The sequence below is a fragment of the Sorex araneus genome, chromosome 2 (assembly GCF_027595985.1).
Source record: "Sorex araneus isolate mSorAra2 chromosome 2, mSorAra2.pri, whole genome shotgun sequence".
In the NCBI taxonomy this organism is placed as follows: domain Eukaryota; kingdom Metazoa; phylum Chordata; class Mammalia; order Eulipotyphla; family Soricidae; genus Sorex; species Sorex araneus.
The window spans coordinates 85997933-86023593 of record NC_073303.1 but is presented as its reverse complement, the minus strand read 5'-3'; the positions used below and the strand labels follow the sequence as shown (position 1 = coordinate 86023593).

At 38.7% G+C, this 25661-nt stretch overlaps 1 protein-coding gene across 2 annotated transcripts in view; it reads left to right on the top strand.

Annotated features, from left to right (window-relative positions):
* RAB2A (RAB2A, member RAS oncogene family) overlaps positions 1 to 25661 on the top strand; it is a 71010-nt gene that overhangs the window by 30756 nt on the left and 14593 nt on the right. For both annotated transcript variants that reach the window (XM_055126361.1, XM_055126362.1), the window contains exons 4-6: positions 5298 to 5380; positions 5778 to 5870; positions 15147 to 15258. In XM_055126361.1, the coding sequence (XP_054982336.1) occupies positions 5298 to 5380; positions 5778 to 5870; positions 15147 to 15258 (288 nt within the window). The remainder of the gene's footprint in view (positions 1 to 5297; positions 5381 to 5777; positions 5871 to 15146; positions 15259 to 25661) is intronic.

Here is a 25661-nt window from a genome sequence, read left to right as displayed (position 1 = left end):
GGTGGCCTAATGCAAAGTGTGGAGGCATTTCCGCCCAGAGCCACTGTTCCAAGATTCATTTGTGTGTGTCTGGGATCATGACTGTTACGGAGCTTAATAAGTAGCCGGGGGGGGGGGGGGGCGGCGGCGTTCATGGGCAGCATCTCAGGGTTCCGTCAGGGCGGGGGCTGAATTATCACTTTCAAGGAAAATTAAATACATTATTTTTTGTGTCTTAAAAAAAAATTCATCTGTTATACATACTAATAAACCTATAGCCATGAGATGAAATGTGAAAATATTAGGGGTTTTTTTGGTTGTAGGTTTTGGTTTTTTGGTTGTTTGGGGTCTTTGGTTTTTTTTTGTTTTGGTTTGGCTTTGTTTGGTTTTTGGGTCACATCCTGAAATGCTCAGGGGTTACTTTTGGTTTTGCACTCAGGAATTACTCCCAGCAGTGCTTGGAGGACTGTATTGGATCCTAGGGATCAAACCTGGGTTAGTCATGTACAAGGCAAAGCCCTACAATATTAATTTTTCTTATGTCATGTTTTTATCAGGTATACCTCAGGGTTTAGGTATTGTGAGCATATCTGAGTACTCAGGCTTTGTGATCTAAATAGAAATGCATATTTGCTTCCCACCCCCCTAACCCCATGTGGTTTTGGGACCACATGTGACTATACTCAGGGATTATTTACTTCTCACTTTTGTACTCTGGCATAACTTCTGGCTTCTGTGCTAGGATCACTTTTGCTCAGGGCATCATGTGATCATGTGCAGTGCTGCGAATCAGCACAGACTGGTCACATGGCTTACCACCTATATATCTCTCCAGCCCCACTTTAACATTTGTAAGGAAATAATCAGGGGCCAGAGAGATAGTACAGTGGGTAAGGCATTTGCCATGCACACGGCCAACCCAGGTTCTATCGCTGACATCTGATATGATCCCCCCAAGCAGCACCAGGAGTAATTCCTGCATGCAGAGCCAGGAATAACCCCTATGCATCATTGGGTGTGGCCCCCAAACAAAAAGCAACAAAAAGAAGGCAACATATCTAAAATACACATATGAAGTAAATTATATATGTTAGTACTATAGTCTTTTAATCTGGCAGTTTTATTCAGTTCTTTGATTTAGTCTCAACCACTTGAAGCTGCCTTGTTCCCAGTTACAGTTCTATATCTATCCTGTGTTCATCAAGTGGTTATTACAAGTCATGTTTTACAGTTTTTCTTGTTAAAAATAGAACTTGGGTCGCATGCTTGCATTGTCACCCCTGAGGGATGGTTTTGAGGTTTGGGATTTGTTCCCCCAATCCCCTTTCTGGGCTGTGCCTGGTGGTCATGGTGCTCAGGGAATCATTTGATACTGGGGATCAAATCAGGGGTTGAGGGCTGGAAACTTACAGTGGGTAGGGTAAGGTACTTACAAGTTTGATCCCATGTAGTCTACTGATCTCACACCAGGAGTGATCCCTGAGCACAGAGGCAGGAGTTCAGTCCTGTGCACTGCTAGGTTGAGCGTGGGGGTTGGGGGAAGGCCAGGGGTCCTATAGGCAGTGCATTTGTTCCAGCCTTTTAAGATCTCTCTCCAGCCCAGACTTTTATTTATATTTTGTGGTGCCAGGGATCAAATCCAGTGTCTCACACATGCATTCACTGGTGATTCCCTCCTTCCCTGTGTACCTGTCCTCTTGAGAGACACATTTTTAAGTTTAGTTATTGTAGTTGGGGTTTCCTCTCCATAGTATTATTGACTTTAGGGATTTACATTATACAGATACTTCATTTCTATACAGCATATGAGTCCCAAGGCCCCTGGCCCTTGCTGCCAGTGTTACTCTGAGTGCTTGCTTCCCCCTCCGTTTCTTGGCATTTTTGTTTCTGTAATCTAGGGCCAAGGGTTTACCCACCTTTGATACCTTCTAGTCCCTTGACATGTTTGAATGTTATGTTATTTTTATGTGGACCTATGGTTTCCAATACCGTTTTGCAGTGTGTCCGTTGATTTCAATAATAATAAGTTACATTTTCAGTTGTAAGGGTCATTATCGATTACTGGCTCAGATATTTGCAAAACCATCTTAAGAGGGAAATTTTTCATATGCTAGTGTTGCTGCATCAGCCTGGAAGAATTTTTTCTTTGATGACTAAATCTGTCATTTCGTTGTACCAGTGGCATATCCACTTATATTCACCATTCCTTGCTCCCCACCAAAAAGTATAATAAGGAGTCATGAGGCGTCTTTCTTTGTTTTTCATTTGTTTTGGGTTCACACCCAGATTTACTTCTGGCTTTATGCTCAGCGATTATTCCTGGTGGGCTCTGTGCTCAGGGATCGCTCCTGGTGGGCCTTGGAGGCCATATGGGATGCAGGGGATTTGGATCCAGACCGGCAGCTTGCAAGGCAAGTGCTATACCATTGAACTCTTACTCTAGCCCCCAGTAACAAGTCTTTAAAAACACCCATAACTGCTGTCTTTGGTCTCTTTTAAAATAGTAAAGATAGCTACTCAGATAGTCCCTGGAGCCTTCCTCCTAGCAATGATGACAGTATGTCACTGTCCCTTTCCTTTTATCTGTGTAACTGTTTTCTTTATGCGAAGTCAAAAGTGTGATTTTTGTTTCTGTTAGGAGAAGTTGAGGAAATGTTAGATTGTACCCAGTTCTTTAAAAGATGAGACAAATTTCTCAGCACTTTTTAATTGAATATGGCACTCATGGGGGAGCCGGCGAAGGAACCTAAGTGTGCGGGATGCAGGGCTGAGATCTCCAAGGCTACTCGGATCGGATCGGGACTGGGCCTCTTCCATCCAGATCCCCCATTTTCCAGTAGCTTGGCAGTCACACCCAGAGACTGCCCCCGGCACGTGTAATCCCAACAGCCAACATCCAGAGACTCTAAAACCAAGTTCCTGGAAGTGCCTAGTTCTCCCTCTTGGAGAATATGGCAAGCTACTGAGTCTGTTGCCCACTTGGGAGAGGCTGGCAAGCTCCCCGTGGCGTATTCATATCCAAAATACAGTGACAGATATATACATACCTCTCGGAGAGCCCGGCAAGCTACCCATGGCGTATTCAATATGCCAAAAACAGTAACAATAGGTCTCATTCCCCTGACCCTGAAAGAGCCTCCAATCGTTGGGAAAGATGAGCAAGGAGAGGCTGCTAAAATATCAGGGCTGAGTGTAATAGAGACGTTACTGGTGCCCTCTCGAGTAAATCGACAAACAACGGGATGACAGTGATACAGTGATAGCAAATAACATTCAAGGAAATGTTGTTATTACTAACGATAGTAACTGAAATGGCCATAAAACTTACTCTGCCAGAAGCAGAACACTTGGAGTGGAGAGAGAGGTCAACAGGCTGGAGTGCAGGCTTTGCATGCAGCAGTCTGGGTTTGTGACCAGAGTCCCTTCACCACATGGGCTTCTGAGCACCACTAGGTGAGACTCCTAAACACTGCTTGGCACAGCCTGAAAAACAACCCAAAAATGCCGAACCCATAACACGTCTCACTTAATTTCTCATACCTGCAAATGCTGATTGCAAGCTAGAGAACCCGGACATCGTAAATGCTTGCATTTTGAACTTGGATTTAAGGGAACTCTCTTTGAAAGATAAGTCTCAATAAAGTAATTATAAATTTTCTCTCCCCAGCTAGTATCATCTAGAATGAGTGGGCTATTTTGGGGCTGGCGAGGTCATACTCTCTGGTGTTCAGGGGCTACTCCCATCTCAGTACTTCATATATTGCCCCCAGCTGTGCTCAGGGAACCATGTGCTGGGGATCAAACCTGGGCATCCTCATGTGGAGTATGCACCATTGAGCCCTTTCTTCCCGAGCCCAATTTGGCTGTTTTCATAGACCTGTTATATTATAGCCATTTTGAATTTTGAACATCATTCTAAGTACCAAAATTGCTGTGAGTAACCAAGAAAGGATTTAATTGTTTGTTTCCTGAAAGGGGAGATTTTTGTCAGGGTGTTGTTTCAACCAGTGTCAGGGATTAAACCCATTGCCTCATCTGTGCAAACAAAAAGTTCTTTTCCACTGAGCTACAGCCGTGAAGTCCTAGGAAAAAATTATTCTTACTGAACTTTAGCTTACTAAGATTTACTGATGTGCCCTTCTGTTGTGTGAATAACAATCATTTTGTGTATTTACTAGGTACTAGATTCATTCTTTGGCTCAACACTCTGTAGTCTTTCTCTGTATACCTGCTGTATACCAGACCTAGTGCTAGACACGGTCACTGCTGGTAATGTGAGGGATCCAGTGTAGTGGGATTACCACCAAGAAAGCACTGTGTTGAGTGTCTGTTCTTAGGGTGGGAAGGGCTTAATATTTACACTAAGCACGAGGAACTTAAAACATGCAGACATGAATAATTTTTAATAAGTAGTAGATTTTGAATATGGAAATTATGAAAGCTGATTTTATGTTTTTGTGCTTTTTTTCCCCCACAAAATAAAAGCAAAAAGGTATTGTTATTATTTATTTTTATTTGAACAAGCATCCTTCTTCCCTACTGTTAAAAGAAAATGAGTGTGAGCAGGAAAAGAGAACTTAACTAATTTTGCTTAATCTCTTGAAATCTGTTTTCATATGTATATAAAGATCACTTACATCCTTTTGCTATTTGACAAGCATTGTATGTCAAATACAGAGAAAATTGATTAAGTGTGGCAAAAAATTACATAAATTGAATACAGAACCATTTTCTGTTTTTCATAATAAAATGATTGCCCAAAGAATTCCATCTGATGACCGTTGAAAGCTCACTGCAGTTTATGATATAACTGATAAAATCTGCATCCTTGGCCTTCCAACAACCTTTACACCAGCAGATGGTGGGCGTAAAGATGTCATTCATCATTTATTTACAATGGACTTTATTTATTCTTATGTCAACAGCTGCCCCAGGGAGTGGGTTATTGAATTCAAATGTGAGGCTCTGGGTTATTTGCCTCCTTTCAGATTTGTCTTCAGAGTTTAGTTGCTAGGAGTCCATTCTGTGTTCTAATGGTGATTCATGTGTCGCAAAGTCATTGGGTAAATTGGGTTGTCAGGGATTGCCAAAAAGGGTTTAGAGGTCTGGAGGGGTCTGGGGAAGATTGTTGATTGCATGCGTGTCTAGTAGACTTGAGCAGTGGTAGTATTATGTGACTTTTTTCATTGAGACTGGTGAAGTTAAGTTTCCTTCTTTATGCATTCCTTCCCTGTCTGCCCATATTGTACATTATGAGTAAGGAAATGTCAAGGACAGTTTTTTTAAAGGAAAAACCTTAACCTTTTCTTTTTCCACAGGCAGGACAAGAGTCTTTTCGTTCCATCACAAGGTCATATTACAGAGGTGCCGCAGGGGCTTTACTAGTGTATGATATTACAAGGTGAGAACTTGGAAATTTTTTCAGTTCAGTGATTGTGCAGAAGATTTTCTAAACAAAATACCATTACCAGTAATAAAAAATATAGCTTGCCTTTATGCCTAAAAAATTAATGTGTTGATCAAAATTTAAACTTATTACAGAAATCTGCAACTAAATTATTTTTTATATGAATAAGTAACCCTCAACTTGATACACTGGAATTTTCTAGAGTGAGGCTGCATTTAATTTCTGAGTGGAACTGTAATCAGTATACTCTTCACATACTGTACTTCAAATCACTTTCTCGTTATTAGTAGATATAACAAAGTAATTATTGTTAATGAAGCGTATATTGTTCATTGTATACTGCTAGGGAAAATACTCTTAAAATAGTAATCAAAGTATCACTTATGTCTAGGAGAGATACATTCAACCACTTGACAACCTGGTTAGAAGATGCCCGCCAGCATTCCAATTCCAACATGGTCATTATGCTTATTGGAAATAAAAGGTAAAAAAATAGTCTTTAAAATCGTTTTGCATTAATGATGACAACTCTGGATTGCTATTTACATGACTTATATATCTCATTAATGAATTTTTCTGAATGTTTCTTAAATTCTAAAATTTTGAAACTCTTAGGGAGTTTCTTTTACTTTTTTAAAGATATTGGGGACCCAGAGAAATAGGACAGGGTTTAAAGGTGCATGCCTTAAATGCTGCTGACCCAGTTCAGGCTCAGGAACCACTTAGTGCCCTGAACATCACACTGCATATATCCCTGGAGGCCCCTGAGCTCTGCTGCAGGGGCCCTGGTAATCTGCACTTGCATCCAGTGCCCAGGCCAAAATTCACTAAGGGGGCCCTGCTGGACCTCGTTAGTACTACCTGGGAAGCCCCTTCCAAAAATATAATGTCATAACTGACCAAAGGCTTTGAGTGGGGGAAGCCTGGGTTCAATCCCCAGCACTGCATGGTCCCTTGAATGCCATTTGGTAGTTCCCTTCTCTTTCCAAGCAAAAAACTAGGATATCTCTGAGCAAGGACAAGTGTGACTCAGAAAACAAACATGTAACATGAAGGTAGTGATGGAAATGTAATTAAGTGGTAGAGCCTGGACTTGCTTCACACATGTGAGGCTCATATAAATTATTTGTTGATAACAGTCAACAAATTTTGTAGTGTAATCTTTACTGGAAATAATTATTTCTATTTGAAATGGGTTTGTTGGAAGGAATACTTTATACAGTATAATCTGAAGTTTTATCTGATAATAATTAAAAATAAAATTCATTGATGAGGTAGGGGTTCAGCAGAAGAAAAAAAACACCATTGTTTTTGAAGCCAGATCACTGTTAGCTATTATCCAAATTGCTTTTGAATACTTAGCAATAGAAATGATCAACACAGAATGTATTGTGTAAGATCTTAAAATAGTGTTAAAGGGTATTTTAGAAAGATCTGAATCATTGCTAGATGATAGTCCATATGTCAGACTTTATGTCATTAATTGAAAGAACCAGCTAAATAAAATATAATAGCAGTAGATAATAGTGAGATAATAAAGGGTTTACTGAGATCACTCATCTATTTCAAGATTTATTATGCAGTTACTATAATCAGTTTTGCCTAATATTTGCAGAGATAACATAGAACTGGAATAGTGGGAAGTTCAGAAACAAAATATATGTTACATCTTTCAATATTTTGACAAAGATGCCAAGGCTGCTTAATGAGGAAAAGGGTAATTTATATCAAGTGGAACTGAACAGTTGAATAGCCTAATGCAAAAAAAAAAAAATGTTCTTTTCCTCACATTACATTTGTAAAAATTAACTAGATAATGTTTGTAGACCTAAGTGTAAGGACTAAAATCATTTTTTTTAAATTTCTAGGAAAAAAATGTGCTAACTTCAGTTTCATTAATATTTCTTAAGTGGGAGAGGAAAAAGATTTAAAAAAATAATAAATTGTACATCAACAAAATTTTAAAACTTTTGCTCTTTGAAGCACAGGTTTAGGGGCTAGAAGAAAGCTCAGTACTGGGAATGTCTGCCTTGTAGGCATGTGGTCACAGGTTCAGTAACTGGTGCCATCCTGTGTGCCAGGTGAGATCTTTGCTGCTCTGCTATCTTTGATCTTTGGTGCCACGTTCCCAGCTGTGATTCTTGTCACAGCACAGTCAGTTGTTCGTAAGCACCACAAGAAAGGGATGTAAGTCCTGGCAATCACAGCTGCTAAGAGATGAGCCAGCACTATGGCAGGGCTATATGAGCACCACAGTGACCCCTGGCAAGCACTGCAGACAGAATGAACATGTGCACCACAGCTGAAGAATGTAACCCTCTGTGAGGTTTGTGCCAGCACTCCATGGGAAGAGGGTGACTCTCCGCAGGCAAGGTTTTGTGCAAGCACGGCAGCCTGATGTGTGCGCTTTGATGGGGGTACCAGCTACTGGATGTACAATCCCTGGGCTTGGCACCACCACAACCAATGAAGGCAGAGAAGGAATCTGAAATTTTCAAATATGTAAGGACGGGATCAGACGGGATCAGAGAGAATACTTCGGGTAGCGTGCTTGCCTTACACCTGGCAAACCAGTTAGATACCCCACAAGCTGGGGGCCGGGGATTTAAATATATATATAAATATGTGTGCGTATACATGTATATATGTATATATACACACACATTTATATCTGTATATGAATAATTACAAGTGGGGGAAAATATTTGCAGACCATATACCTTACAGTTGTATGAAACATTTATATTAAGGATATATAAAGGATTTTTATAGATAATAAAAATACAGCCTTGTTTTTCTTTCTTTAAATGAAATAAGAGCTGAATTAGCTTTTCAGAAAAGATTACAAACAGCAAGAAAGTGGACCAAAGAGATAGTACAGGGGAAAGCACAACACTTATCTTGGTTATTATTTTTTCATCTAAATTATTTCACTGAAACCTTTTTAGTTGAAAGCTATTAGAATATAAAACTTTGTAAATAATAGTGTTGCTATACCATTCAATGGTAATGTGTGAAAATATAAGGTAAAGATATTTAGAAAATAAAGATAATTTTCATACTTTTATCTTACCAGTGTTTTCCTTGTGACTGAAACATGGTGAGTGGCATCTTACTGGTGACTTAAGTTTGGTTGCTGTTCATGAGGAGCTTATAGTCCAAATGTGAAAAAGAAAAGGGAAGTATAGTATATACTAGAGATATTTCTAATGATTCCAGTTGGATGTCCCTTACAATTCAGACTGTGGAGATACAACTAAAAAAAAAAAAAGAAATTGGGGCAGGGGTATGCAAATAACTTGCACATGGCTAACCCAAGTTTGATCTGTGGTTCCCCTGATCCCTGCCAAAAATGGCCCCTGAGTGCAGAGCCAGGAGTAAGCCCTGAGGATTGCCGAATGTGGCCCCCAAATCAAAACAAATGAAATAAAAATTTAAAAGCTACGAAAAAGGAAAAATAGAACAGTATTATGCAACATACAATAAATGAACAGGAACAAATGAAGTGATTAGTATTAGATGAGGTAATCTAGGATAAACATGGAAGCAGGTAATAAGCAATTTTTAAATTAGATTCTTTAAACAGTAGGGAACCGAGGAAGAAATTTAGGAAAGGGCATCAACCAGTCAGAGACAGATGATGCAAATTTTTCTTACTGTGGCATTTTACATTGGCTATAGAAGAAAAAGAAAGCCAAATTTATATACAAAGCTTAAAGCTTTTAAGAATTAGCGGATTATAATGCACACCTTAAACGAAAAAAGACTAATACGTTAAGGAAATGGTTTAGGGTCCAGAGAGATCACACAAAGGTTAAGGCTTGCCTTAACTCTTATAGCCCTGGAGGACCCCAACACCACTGGGATGGCCCAGGTAATCCCTAGCACCACAGAACCCACGTAGCAATTCACCCTTGAACTCTTTTTTTTTTGGGGGGGGGTGCGCTTTGGATCCTCTGGCCATGCTTAGGAATGACTCTTGGCAGTTCTTGGGGGATCATATGGCATGCCTGGAATTGAGCCCAGGTCAGCTGCATGCAAGGCAAACATCCTACCCGCTATATTACCGTTTCAGTCTCCACCTTGGACTCTGGCATTAAATCTCTGGCCTGTTTGGCCAAAAATTGTTGGGAGTGAGTCTCCAAGCCCCCTGAGCAACCCCTCCCAAAGAGAAGAGGGTTTAAAAAGTAGAGAGAGATTATGGGGAATATTGTCTGCCATGGAAGCAGGGGGACGGTGGGAAAGAAGGGGTATACCCAGGATATCAGTGGTAGGGAATGTGCACTGGTGGAGGAGTGGGTTTTTGATCATTTTGAGATTGAAACACAAACATGAAAGCTTGTAATCATCTCACGGTGATTAAATAAAATTTTAAAAAGAGAAAAGGGTTTAACAAAGAAAGAAAACAATGATTATTTAAGTAGGATTCTTAGAGATGCAAGTCAAAAGACAATATGATTTTATGCCTATAAAATTGAGGAAGTGACCAAAGTAAGTGAAAAGGTCAAAGTAACATACTTAGTATGGCATATAATATATACTGTAATAAATATACTATAATATATAGTATATAGAATAATAAAATACCACATCCTTCTTTTTCAATCCCTCAAACATGTGTCTTTAACCCGCTTTGCTAAGATGACAGTTGCAGATGCAAGCTTAATTTAAGATATTGGGAGCAGAGAACTGGACATAACTTTACATATTACCCAATAAAATATTCTTTAGCTTTTGTTCAGTGTCCTGCTGTGCTTGGGAGCTATTCTCGCACTTTGCTGTAGGGCAGTGCAGTGCCAGGGTTCAAACCCAGGTCTCCTGCATTCAACACATGGACTCCTGCTCTAGTAATTGCTTTCATAAAAACATTGTGTGTATACATATGTATATATGCATATACACACATATATATATAATTAGCTAAAGGGTAATTTTTGTTTTGTTTTGTTTTGGGGGTACAGCTAGCAGTGCTCAGGGCTGACTCCTGGCTCTGCACTTGAATTGCTCTTGGTGGTGCTCAGGGAACCATATGGGGTGCCAGAGATTGAAACCAGGCTGGCCACATGTAAGACAAACACTCTACCCACTGTACTGTCAGTCTAGCCCTTGAAGGATAGTTCTTAAAAAGTGTTTTCTAAAAGCTTTCCTATAAGTTGGGCCAGGGAGATAACTCAGGGAACATGCTTTGGATGTAGGAGCCCAGGTATAATTCCTGGAACAATATGTTCTCCCAGGCACTGCAAGAAGCAGTCCTATCCAACACCAGGTATGATCCAAAAACAGATGACAAAAATATGATTTTGTCTAATTCAAAGCTAAGTTTCCTTAAGAATGTGGAAACTGGTGGACCTGGGAGATGGCTTTAAGAGTTGGAACATATACCATGCATGCAGGAGCCCTGGAATTGCTCCATTACCACATGATCCACCAAACACTCTGTCAGGAGTGGCCCTACCCGCTGAAATAATTAGGGCACTGCTGGTGTTACTTCTCTCCTTTCTTCTTTTTTTTTCAATCCGTACTAGAATGTAAGATCTACTTGGCCAGGTTTTCTGGGCTTTTGTCTATTATGTTGAGTGATCTGTCCCAGAGTCAGAACAGGGTGGCACACAGTATGTCCTCGGGTAATAGTTGAATAAATTTTCCATGCTCAGTTATGCCTCAGTATTTTGCCTACTTATGGGGGAAGTTGAGGGTCACACCTGGTGTTGCACAGGGTTAGGCCTGACTCTGCACTCAGGAATTATTCCTGGTGGTGCTCAGGGGACCATGTGGATACTAGGGATCGAACCTGGGTCAGCCTTATGCAAAGCAAACACACTACCCGCTGTGCCATCTTATGTTTGCCTTTATTTTATGTTCTAATCTTACCACTAATATTTGGTAGCACTGTCATTCAAATTAAGGATTTCCTTTTTATATCTAGTATTAATTCCCGCCCCCCCCCCTTTTTGTTGTTGTTGTTTTTGTTCTGAGAGCCACACCCAGTGGTGCTCAGGCCTTACCCCTGGCTCCATGCTCAGGGATCAATCTTAGCAGGGCTCAGGAGACCGTATGTGATGCCTGGGGTCCAACCCAAGTCACAAGTCAGCTACGTGCAAGGCAAGCACCATACCAGCTGTGTACTCTTGGTCCAGAGCCCCGCCACCAACAACCCAGACTTTTACCAGTATTTTCTCCTGCACTTCTCCCAGTGAATAAATACTTAAGTAGCATTTTATAAACTGTCACTGTTTAAAGTTTAAAAATACTATTTTACGCATGCAGTGTGCTACTCCATGCCTACCACCAGACTGCGAAGATCCCGCCACCATTAAGTCACATATTTTTAAGGTGTAACAGCTATGGAGGTCATTAAACTGTCTCCATAATTACAGAAAGTTTCAGTTATAGAGCAACAGAACTGATGATGTGCCTTTGTGTGGCAACTTTGTAAACTAATTGACAGCTTATCCGGGGAGCCAGCTTTGAAGTTACATGGTTATGATAAATTTTGTAAAGTTGGCCTTATTCAACATTGGGTGGGTAAGACTTTATCCCTACTTCATATAATTAGATTTGCATAGAATACTAGGTACTCTGCACAAAATAAAAAATATTATAAAAGACCACAGAATAACATGGAAAAATAATCCATTGTATAATAAGTAATGAAAGATAAAATACATTGAATTTATTGAATTTATTCTATTTGGAAAGAATCGAATATTAAGTGATTAATAAAGATTCATCAAGATATTACTGATAGTGAAGTTATAGGTAGTTTTTTCCCTTGTCTTCAAGTGGTTTTTCAGTATGGTCGGTTATTATCAAGTGTCAATTTTATTTTGTTTGTTTTTGGGCCACACCTGTCCATGTTCAGAACTTACTCTTGATCTGTGCTCAGGGTTCACTCCTAGCTGGCTTAGGAGACCATATGGGATCCAAGGGATTGAACCCAGGTTATCCACCTGCAAAGCAGGCACCATACCTGCTTTACTATAGCTTCAGCTCCTATAGCATTCAGTTAGAGTATGTTCAGTTTTAGAAGTTTGTTGTTGTTAGCCCATGATACTTGATCAACCAGGCCGAGAGCTCAGCGCTAGGACCTAGGACTTCTAAGGCCACTCCTGGTGATTCCCAGGTGCTTGGGATTAAATCCAGGTTAGGTGCATTCAGAGCATCCACCATCAACCCTGTACTGTCTCCCTGGCCCCCATTAAAAAAATTGTAGAGTTTCTTGTTTTATGGGCCACACCACTGATGCTCAGGGCTTATTTCTAGTTCTGTGCTCATGGATCATTCCTGAGGGTACTTGGGGGACCATCTGTGGTTCCAGGAATCAGGCTAGAGCCTTCTGTTTACAATTTGGACACCACCTTGAAAATATAATTATAAATAGATGTAAAACAAAGTCAGTTTAGATTAAAGATTGAGAAGAAAGAAAAGTGAAAGTTAATGAGGGAATGACTACTTCATCCTACAGAATAACGTTCCTCTTCACCCTGGCACTCTTGATTCTAACTCTGCTCTTTCACTTTTAGACTTTCTAACACACCATATCCTTTCCTCATTCACTATAGTATCTGTCCCCTACTGAGTAATTTTATTGGGGGAGGGAGGAAGTCTGGCTTATTAATATATCCCAAGTACCTAGTAAAATTTCCGACTCATACAGTAAATAGTGAACAAACAGATGATTTCCTTTTTTTAGATGTTTCTGAGTGTCCTAATTTAATATAGACATTAAAGCATTTTTTTCTGAAACATATAATCAGCTATAGATAAATTTAGATAAATGTGTAATCCTACTCACATCCATCACATGCATCAAATTCTCACAAGTATGTTCTTACCAAATCTTGGTAAGACTAATTCAGTAGTAACTATCAAACATTGCTGCTAAGAGTATAAATTATGCAGCTATTTTGGGAAGCAACTTTGAGCTAAGCATAAATCAAGTGCATTGATTGGCTTCTGAACTTTTTTTGATGCAAAATAGATACATTCTACATCATAACTTGAATTAATGTGTGTACCTAGTAAGATAAAATCCTAGAAGCGGTGGTTGATACACTCTGATATTTTTTTCTTCTGTTTTTAGGCAGTATGATTTACAGAGCTGTTAATAGTTTCATCCATATAGTGTCCTACCACTAGTATCAGCATCCCTACACCAATGTCTCAAGGTTCCCTCCCATCCACCCAATTTTTAAATTTTGATTTGGACTTACTAAAGTGGTTTTACAATTCACTGAGTCATAACGAAGTTTGAAAAATACTATCCAAGAAAGTTTTGGGCACAAGTAGCCAAAAAACAACATGCAAAATTAAGAAACTTGACCTACGTGTATTTCATAGACAAAAAAGGGAATGTTGATTAATAAATTGTAGAACCAAAACTACATCTGAATTTATTAGTTATCCCCCAGCAGCATTGTCTGGGGACCTAGGGACCACTCCCTGCAATATTCAGCTCGGCAGTGTGGAACTAACGGTTTCGGTCCTGGGACTCAGTGATCCTGGCAGCCAACAGGGCACACTTGATAGTCAGGACCCGTCCTGGCTTTGTGCTTGCCAGGAGTACACTCCAGTCCATAAGGTACATTTCCAGCCCCCACTTTCTAAGACAAAAAATAACCCCTTCGTAATGTTTGGCTGTAAACATAAATTTTAATATTAAAACACTCATAAGTTTGAAAATAGCAGATATAAAGTATTGGTTACCTTTGTGGGAAGAGAATGAGATCAGGGATAGACAAGCACATGGGAGGAAGTTTAGCTATGATTATTGTTTTCTTTCTCAAAAGGAATCTGATAAATCTGTCAAAATATTGTGACAAGAATTAATGGAATTCCTGCATATCTTTCATCCTTTTCAGTTTGCTTTTAAATATAATAGTCAAGTTTTAAATTTTTTATAATAAAACAGACTTGAAAATATTTTTGTACCTCCCACTAAACTGATATAATTCCATTGTGATAAAAATGAACATATGCTTTTGTATAAAACCTAAGACTCTTGTTTCTTTTTTTCTATATCAGTTGGGATCAATACTGTAATGTTTCTGGATTATCCAAATAACATTGTATTATTTTGGATTTTATTGAGCAGTTGATACTGCCTGAGAGTACTTTCTGATTTTTTTTTGGTCAGAGTAGTGGGGGTTCACCCCCGGGTCCACTTCTTGTGATCTTTGATCAATCAGGGCTGTATGTGAAGCACTATTCAGATCACCATAGCTAAACCTGGCGGTGTGGGGGTTAGGGGCATGGTGCCAGGATTTACACCTGGTCCCATCCATGTGCAGTCTCCCTAGCTCTGTGTGACTTATTTTCAAAACTCAGTTACTCTGGCGAAATGCTGAGATTTCTGTGATTCTGCTTTCTCAAATTACTATTTTTAGAAAATGCTTTCTCTCTTTTTTTTTTAAGTCACTGTAATCATAGGCAGATCAGGTTAGATTTGTATCCTTTAGATTTCTCTCATGTCTAATATTGTAGGACTGTAACTCAGAATTTTCTTCCTGCTGGATTTTTAAACAATTTTGAAACTGCACGGCCAAGACACTTGTGTTATAGACATTTTGACCCTTGTAATACCCTGAATGATGCAATTGGTCGTTCATTGTGGGTTATCAGCCAGAAGAATGGTTAGTACTGCTTTGAATTTCCTGTTACTCTTTGTATGGATGCCTCTCATTTTCACTCTTTGTATAGATGCCTCTCGTTTGTACTGTGTATTGGTCAATGCCATAACCCTTTTCTTTCTCGTATTTAGTGATTTAGAATCTAGAAGAGAAGTGAAAAAAGAGGAAGGTGAAGCTTTTGCACGAGAGCATGGTCTTATCTTCATGGAAACTTCTGCTAAGACTGCTTCTAACGTAGAAGAGGTAAATAGCATTTTTAATTATTTATCTGCTTACATTATAAAATGTATACATATCTTAATATTTATTTATTGACATACCTCCCCTTAGCTTTTTCAATTCACTGTCTGACTGTCATAAATTAGGAAAATATCTTCCCTTTGAACATTCAATGTATATCAGATGCTTAATTATATTCTGAGCCTTATCTTGAGGCAAAAATGTTTTAACATTGTTTATGCATTCCCTTTTATAAATTACATGAGAAGGAGATAAAAACAACTCTAATAAAACTTGGAAATGTTTTAAGACACTATTTAAACATTTGTAGCCATTTGTATCTACCTAAACAGCAAAATATAACACCAAAATCTGTGTAATTCTGCAAAGCATAGGAATTCTTGCATGTTTTAATAGATAAAACATGAAATATATCAGTTTTTCCATTGACAGTCTGAACTACTGGAACTTCTCTAGCACAGCATATCCTTTAATGCTTTATGTATTTAGATATATTTGTATACTGCACACATATAAGTAGAGTTAATCCTCCCTTAGGTAAATGTGTTAGCACACTATCTTGTAAACAACAGAAATGAGACTGAGAGAAAAAGTAATTTGGTAAAAGTAATGCTGTCGTTTCCACCCTCTGGATAAGAATCTTTGGAGCAGGGCCAAGAGATATCAACTAGCTGAGCACATGCTTTATATGCGGGAGGCTGGGCTTGATCCCTTAGTACCCCATGGTTCCCAGAATACTGCCAGGAGCAAGCTCTAAGCTGGGAGGGGCTCCCAAGCACTGCCGGGTGCGGCCCCCAGACTACATACTTAGAAATAATAAAAACAAAAGAATCTTAGAAGCAACATGGGAGGGGGGGAGGAATTTTTAAAAGCTGTTGAAGAATGTCATTGCTCTGAGGAAAACATGATCAAGTCCTAGACAGTAACTAGCACTGTGCATTTAGCATAATAAGTAGTGAATAAATATTTACTGCAATACTTGGAGCTTTCTAATTAACCCTCTGAGCCTGGAAATTGACTATAGTAATTTAACAGCAAGGATATTTTCACTGAAGAAATTTCTATATTTGCTTTTGTTTTAAGGCCACACCCAGCTGAGTTCAGGCTTACTCCTGGCTCTGTGCTCGGAGATCACTCCTGGCAGACTTGGGGGATCATATGTGGTGCTGGGGATTGAACCCTGGTCAGCCACATACAAGGCATACACTCTGCCCACTATACTATCTCTCCAGCCCTTGAAGAAATTTTCTTAAATATCAGTATACTTACCATACTTGACGAGGTGGTCTGTTATTGTCCTTAATTTTTTTAAGACACAAATGATTTACCTTTGGTTCCTGATGATTAATATTTGATACCATGCTAGAATAATTTTTCACACTAGGCAACAAACTCATATAAAACTTCACTCTATACTTTTAGTGTTTATTCTTAGAATACATCTTTTGTTGTATTCTGTTTCAGAGATATACTTTTATTAGAGATGTTCTTTTTGAAGGACCAGTATGTTGTGAAAGTTTCAAGTCATCTAAAACATAATTTATTAACAATGGATTTTTTTGTTTATTTTTGAGAACTATAAAGCCAATATTGTTTGCATTTTAACAAAGAACTTGAATACATACAAATTTCAGGGCATCAGATGACAAGGCATCAATTGCTGAAAATAATGCTTTATTTCAGTTCTGATACCTTTGTTCATTTTTCTTGATCTTAGTATAAAACAGTAGGTGTTTGTTAGCAGTGCATTACTGTTGCCATTGGGCTAAACATTAAGATAGAATGTATTTGGGCAGCACTTATTATAAAAGTGGTTATATCTGTGGTTAGTAAACATTATTGTTTGAATTTTATTTGGGCAGGAATTTCATGTATATTTACATATATGCTAGTTTTTCTTCCAAAAGTCCTGAATATTAAGAAAAAATCTGGACTTTGTTATTTTTGTTTGAGGAGTGTGGGGGGGGTTGAACCAGGAATTGAACCCAGAACCTCAGTCATTGCGAATTTGCCTAAAAACGTATATGTGTGAGTATGTTTGTATATATACATATATACACGTATATATGTGTGTATATATGTATATGTATATGCATATATACATGAATACGTATATATACACATATACATATCATAGTAAAGTCTTTTAAGATGCTGAAGGACCATGTTGTCCAATAAATGGTGAAATCAAACTTGAATCTCTGTTTATGTTTAGAAACTGATTGAACATGAAATAACCATACTTTTTATTAGGTAGGGTGGAATAGACTTACTTTCTTTGATCTATCATCCATTTAATCAAAGATCCTGAAAATTTCTGATACTACAATTTTAAGATGACTAAGGTAGAAAGAAGGTAATCAGCTAGAGATCTTGGGCTCTGAGGAATATACCACAGAAGTGATTTTCCTTGTTTTTCTTTTTTGCCACATTTATACCTCAGATTGGATGCTAGGCAACCTAGAAAGGTCGCAGGTATCACGATGAGGGTGGGGTGGATGGGGAAAGCCTACATTCTAGCAAAAAGTCATGAAAGGATACAGTCCAGCAAGACAGAAAGCTTTTAAAAAATAATTATTCTACTGTGACCAAGCATCAGAGCCAGTGGAGCTGGGGGTGGGCATGGGGGCAGCATCACTATCAGCAGGCTGCAGTGACATTTTCCCGTGCTTATCTTTTCCTTTTGTGGGGGTGGTATCAGAGGAAGGTAGCTAAAGCATAGATTTTAAGAGGATTTAATTCCATAACACAGTACCCAGAATGTCTAGGTTTCAATTGGAAATAACTTTTTATACCTAGAATCAAGATGATTTTAAAATGAATGGGGAAAAAAAAATGATTGCCAACAGTACAATGACAGATGTTAGAGTTAGCTGAAGATATTTTTTTAAATAATATGCAAAAATGCCTTAACAACCTACAAATGAGTATGAAACAAAAGAAAACAAATCTCAGTAAAAGAAATGCAAGATACAAGGAACTTAAAAATATAATATTGGAGGCTGGAGCAATAGCACAGCGGGTAGGGCGTTTGCCTTGCACACGGCCACCCCGAGTTCGAGTCCCAGCATCCCATATGGTCCCTTTGAGCAATGCCAGGGGTAATTCCTGAGTGCATGGGCCAGGAGTGACCCCTGTGCAACGCCGGGTGTGACCCAAAAAGCAAAAAAAAAAAAAAACCTTAAAAAAATATATATAATATTGAAAATATAACCAAAAATTAAAAACTCAATGCAAGGGATCAGCAATAGAATGATGAGGACAGAGGATAGAAATAGTGAGCTGGATACCAGAATGATAAAAGTTACTCTAAACTGTAATGAAAAATAGACTGAAAAAATTGACAGTGCCTTAGAGACCTGTGGACTGTAACAAAAGCTCTTAATCAGAGCTACAAGAACAAAAGAAGTAAGATGGTTCTGAAAAGGTACATAAGTAATGACTGAAAACTTTCTTCTTTTTGTTTTTCTTTTTTTGGGGGTTCACACCTGGCGATGCACAGGGGTTACTCCTGGCTTTGCACTCAGGAACCACCCCTGGCCGTGCTCAGGGGAACATATGGGATGCTGGAAATGGAACCCAGGTCATGCGCGTGCAAGGCAAACGCCCAACCCACTGTGCTATCGCTCCAGCCCCTCTGACTGAAAACTTTCTATGGCATGATACAAACCTATAAACCTACAGATCAAAAGAAATCATAGTGACACTAAATACAATGAACCAAAAAAAAAAAAAATCCATCCAAAGATAGACTTACATCAAATCTCTGAAAGGTAAAATCAAAACCAAAAAATTACTGAAAGCACTAAGAAACAGCACCAGAGCAATTCCGATGACTGCAGATTTTTTGTCATAAACTATGGAACCCAAAAGGAAGTGATACAATGTTTTTTGGGGTTTTTTGTTTGTTTGTTTTGTTTTGTTTTTGGGTCACACCCGGCAATGCACAGGGGTTACTCCTGGCTCTGCACTCAGGAATCACCCCTAGCGGTGCTCAGGGGGCCATATGGGATGCTGGGAATCGAACCCGGGTCGGCTGCGTGCAAGGCAAACGCCCTACCCGCTGTGCTATCGCTCCAGCCCCGATACAATGTTTTTTAAGAGCTGAAAGAACTTTCAATCCAGAATGTTGGAACCAGCAAAAATACCTTACAGAAATCAAGAGAAAACATTCCCAGATAAAGAAAAAAACAGAATAATCAATATCATGTGTTCATAAAATAATGGCTACAGGAATTCGTTTATAGAAATGAAATTATTTTTTAAAATGAGAAATCTTGGAGGGAAGAATACAATTACCAAAAGTATGTCTATTTGTGAGACTTAAAGATTTGAGCTTTATAAATGATGTTTGACAAGTGAAACAAAAGTATGTTATCTGAAGGGATTCTTAGTGTCCTTATAGAAACTACTATAAACTATTATGGATAAGTGGACATCAACAGAGGGAAGGTTTATACACTTAGTGTAAAAAGGATAGCAACTTACAGACTGTGAAAAGGTGTATGTTTATAATGCAGTGTTTGGAACTACTACTAGAAATACACATACAGAGATGTTACCCTAAAAACTAATACATGTCTGTCTCAGTAGCAAATTCTAAGAAAATACTCAATTAACCCTCAAGAAATGATAGAAAAGAAAGCAAAAAATGATGAACAAAAATCATATGTCAGGTGTAAACCTTTCTTGGCAATAATAACATGAAATATTAGTGGTCCAAATATACCAACCCACATGACAGATTGGACGAGGGGTCTAAAAGACATGACGCAGTCTTATGGTGTTCATAAGAAACTAGCTTCAGATATAATGATTCAGGCCTGGGGGTATGGCTCAAAGGGGTGGAGCACATGCCTGCAGTCTGGTTCAGTCTCTGGCACTGCAGGTGATGCTCCCCAAGGACTGCTGGGCATCGCCTTGATGGCCCCTAATTACCACCAGGTGACCCTGCCAGGCCCTCAGCACTGCTGATGTCTGAGCACTGTACTGTTAGGTTTGCATTACAGAAAGAACCCCCAGATCCCTGGAGCACCACTGTGTATAAAAAATACAGAGATTGAAAATAGCGTGGTGGGCAAGCTGTATCATGTAACTTTAATAAGTGGAGTAGTCTAATAAAATCAGATATGTAGACTTAGGAGCAAAGACATTGCCAGAAATGAAGTGAAGCCTTATATAGTAATGAGTCCCCTCCAGAAAACAAAGCATTTCTAAATGTGTGTACACCAGAGCACAGTATGTATGACGCAAAGGACTGAGGTGTGACTCAGTGGTAGGGTATAGATGTATTTATGTTTCCTGTATATATAGATTTATAAATATAGATATGCGTATGTGTGTGTGTGGCTCTGGGTTCAGTCTTGGGCACCATACAAGAAAAATCCAACAGTATCCATTTACTTAAACTAGACTAGAGGTCCCAAGTTTATATAACCTACCTTCTGATTTTCAGGAAAATGAATTACTTTATCTAAGGACAAAAAGAGTTCAGGAAGTAAAGCAGTTGCTTTGTGTGCAGCTACAGTCACTACACTGGTTTAAATCCCCAGTACCGTATCAGTCTCCTGAGCATTGCCTCCAAAACTACCACTTTGTGACAATTAGGGCCACAGCTGCCAGTGCTCAGGACTTATTTCTGGTTCTGTGTTCAAGGATCACTCCTGGCTGTATTTGTTGGACTGTTATGCAGTGCTGGAGATTGAACCAGGGTTGGCCACATACAATGCAAGCACAGCACTTAATCCCTGCACCATTGGCGGGGGAGGGGTAGGAACGGACTCATTTCTTTGCTTAATGATATCCAGGGGACACTTAAAGGATTTTGCTTCTTAAGGACTCAGCTTTGCCAAATTATGGCATCCTCTTGATCTTTAGGACTTCTAAGCAGTGCACCATGGCAGAGAGAGTGAGTAGAGCCTCCAGCTTCCAGCTCAGACAGGAATCTGTCCTCGGTTTACTTCATGAACTTGGAGCTGGGAGGGTTCCCCATCTAGAACAGCTGATTATGTGAGAAGTGAAAAGATTATGGGTTCAGAGAGATAGTACAACAAATAAGGCACTGGCCTTGCACACAGCTGACCTGTGTCCATCCCAGGCGATGCTGTCCAGAGTGATTCCCCAAGCTCAGAGTAAGCTCGGAGTACAGCTGTCTGGACCCAAAGAACAAACAAAAAAGAGAGGGTAGCTACTACCCCAAACATGAATCCTAGCCATCAGTTGAGAATGTTGGTGGTGTGAGCTGTTCACAGAAGTTCATTATCGCATTTTATATAATATATTGAAAATTGCTTCCTAGCTGATTCTTGACTCTCATGTATAAAGAAATGGGGAAGCCTATGTTTAAAAAACTCATAAACGCCTTTAAACTATATGTAAATGGAGGACTGGAGCAATAGCACAGCGGGTAGGGCGTTTGCCTTGCACGCGGCCGACCCGCGTTCGATTCCCAGCATCCCATATGGTCCCCTGAGCACTGCCAGGGGTAATTCCTGAGTGCAGAGCCAAGAATAACCCCTATGCATCGCCGGGTGTGACCCAAAAAGAAAAAAAAAAACTATGTAAATGTACATATATATATATATTTTTTTCTTTTTGGGTCACACCCGGCGATGCACAGGGGTTATTCCTGGCTCTACACTCAGGAATTATCCCTGGCGGTGCTCAGGGGACCATATGGGATGCTGGGAATCGAACCCGGGTCGGCCGCGTGCAAGGCAAACGCCCTACCCGCTGTGCTATCTCTCCAGCTCCCCATACATATGTACATATATTTTAAAGGTTACTATAATTACATTGAAAGAATGAGTGCCAGTATCTTGGATATGGACCACCCAACTACAGTATCTTCTATAGAAATTTTAAACTATGATTGTTCACTAATGTTAAGCCTAACTAGTATATTGATCATTTCTTTCTGGTTAGAGTTATATCTATTTAATTTTGCTATTCTCTGGTGGTCTTTTTATATTTAACTGAGACCTAATTAAGGTAATACAGGTAGGAACTAAAGTTTCATTCTCATAGTTCCCTGTAAGAGATTGTTTGCTGGGTAGATAATGCCATATTTTCAACATTATTTGAGTTGTTACAGAAAAAGATTTATGATTAGTCTGTGGATCTACTAATTTACTCATTCTAATGATTGCATCTGAAAGGATCTGTTCAGGTATTAGAGAAAAATGTGCAGGATGGTTCCCCATAACAGTTACTTGGTTAAAATGATGTGATATTGAAGTTGAGAAAACCTGAGCTAGTATAAGATTATACTTCATGAAGTGAAACATCTGCAGATCACAATAAAGCATAAATCCTCTTTATTCTTTTACTTGTAGATAAGATGATGATTATTTTGATCTTTGATGACAATATAATGACAATTTGGGGTGAATAAAGACTGAAAACTAATTATAAAATGGAATCACTTATATTTTGTGGATTGTCTCTGACCTATGAAATTTGTCATGAGTATCCTCAACTGTTTCAACATCTCCCTTAAGATGTTAACACGAGGACCCAAGTTCTTTTTTTTTTTCTAAACCATTCTTTTAAACCATTTCTAAACCTTTCCATTTTTATTACCCACTAAACACCATCATTCAGCTCCACTCTGACTACTTAGAATATTTTGAGATTTATAGTTTCCTATGATTACAGCTTCTGATGTGCCCAACTTTTCAGCCTTTACCTGAAGTTATGCTGCCAATTCTGGGATCCCCATGAAGCTGCTTTTCCTCTTTATTTTCCCCCATAAGAATTTTAGGCAAGTTCTATAAACTTCAGTTTTTTATACTTGAAAATTATTTGGAAGAACATGAAAATCATATCTTAAACTGCCTAGGCTTGATAGTATTTAGGAAACAATAATTTCTTAGGCAAGATCTACTATTAGAAGATAGTTTATATTATAAAATCATATATTACATTAATCCATACACATTTATTTTTAGGCACGAAAACATACATGCGGGTAAAAATTGTTAATATAAAAGCTCTCTGTATTAGCATAATATTTGGGTACTATATTCAAATTCTAAGCTCTGTCATATGTTATTAGTAAGTTATAAGGTTACATAGTTCTGTTACCTTATTTAAGAATCAGGAATTTCTAGGTTTTTGGTTTTTTTTTAACAGAAGGTTGCATATCTTTTGCCAATACCCATACCCCAGCACATAGCATAAGATGCTTTTGTATATAATTGATAAAGGAATTCCATGCACATACAATATACATCTTAATCAGTTTTATACAATTTAGGATGGTTTCGAATATGCTGTTTTTATTTATCTTTTTTGTTTTTCACTGAGGAAATAATATCTATATCTATAAAGGTAATAGAACTATGCCTCAAAGTTCATCTCCTGACTGTTAACAAAATCAAAGAGCAAAATTCAAACAGAACATTGTTGTCTGTATGGTATTTCTGTGATAATAGGAGACAAAATCTCATTTATTAAATATAAAATTTGGGTAGTACATATCACTGTATCACGGTCATCCCATTGCTCATCGATTTGCTCAAGCGGGCGCCAGTAACGTCTCCATTCATCCCTGTCGTGTGCTAGTGTAGCCTGATGGTGCATCAGGGCTCTTCCAGGGTCGGGGAATGAGCACCATCATTGTTACTATTTTTGGCGTATCGAGTACACCACGGGTAGCTTGCCAGGCTCTGCCATGCGAGCGGGATACTCTTGGTAGCTTGCCGGGCTCTCTCAGAGGGATGGAGGTTTTGGGGGTGGCCTCTAATTGCTTTTACATATATATGTAAATATATGGTTCCTTAGGTACACAGCATAGAGGAGGAACCATATATTTATTTGTAATTCATTTATTAAGTTACTAAGTATGCAGAGTAAATTCATTTACTAAGTTACTAAGTAAGTAATTGAGTATGCAGAGTATTTATATTAGAGAGTAAGGTTTAAACTTTTGTTACCTCCGGTTGATGGCTTTTTTTTTTTCTGAAGATTTTGCTGCTGATAAAGTAATCTTTTATGTGACCGGAAGTATATTTTTTAAATATTATTTTCTTTCACTTTCAGTTGAGGTTTGAACATCATAAAGGACATCCAGAAATCACACTTGCATGATGACTAGCACTTGTTTCACATTAAGTGTCATACTCTACAGGTTCTAAGAAAGATAACAGCCTCTTTGATCTGTCATTTTCAAACTAAGGAATTAGTATGAACTTTACAAGAAACCTCTTGTCATTAGAATTTAGTTATCACATTTGCACACAAGGGTGTCAACATTCTCATAAGTGGGAAATTTGTTTTTGAAGCATTTTTCAAATGATTAAAATAGGCCAAGTACCTGAAACAGTAACATTATCCTATTCTTAAGTAGCACATTCTCAAAGTTACTTTACATTCTTTATCATCTTTTTCAGAAAACTGAAAACCAGGTTGTTTTGTTCTGTTTTTGTTTGGGGACCACACCCTACAGTGCAAAGGGATTACTCCTGCCAATATGTACTCAGGAACTACTCCTGGAAGGGTTTGGGGAACCATGTGGGATGCTGGGCATCAAACCCAGCTCAAGTGCATGCAAGGCAAGTGCCCTACCTGCTGTATTATTCCTCCAACCCCTGAAGACTAGATATTTTAGCTCCCCATCTATTCCATTTTATATTGTGTAACATAGTAAAGGGGCAAAGATAACTATTCTTTCCACCTCTAGGAGCTTTAATTAAAATGATCATACCTGCATAGGATTCCATGGTCAGATGAGCTTAGGAGGAGACAGTATACCCACCTTTTACCTTTTAGAAAATCAGAATTCATCACTATGTGCTAGTTTCTCTGAAAACCGCTATTAAGAAACTTAACTTTTTTTTTAATAATTCAGGGGGTTCTAAGCACAAGTTGGCCTTCCTACTCTTCCCATGAAATGGAGCTGGGGCAGTAGATGCTTAGTATCTTAATGATTGCTGTATCTTACTTTGCTATTCTTCATGATAACATTGATTTTACAAGAGGTTCTAGATGCTGTTATTAAGCCCACAATAGGTTTTGGGTTTTGTTTTGTTTTTTTCCCCCCTTCCCTTCCCTCTGTTCCTGCAGTGTCCTGAGATTGCACATACTTGGTTGTAGTTTTAGCACACTTTGTTCATTTGATTATGGTATGACCAGGAGCCATACCCTTGGTGTTGTGTTCTTAACGCGTTGAGTTGTGTGCTTACATTCAGTTGTTGGCAGTGTGCTGGAGACCATACACATTGTGGCCCTGGGGTTCACAAACAGCTGTGGTGCCAGGATCATGCTTCATATGTAAGGTGGTGCCAAGGCCATCTCGTGCCTGCAAGACAGGTGCTTTATCATTGAGCCAGCCCTGGACCGTAAAGGATTCTCTGAATTATAATTAAAGTCACCCTTCTTCAAACACTAAGATGTATACAAATCAC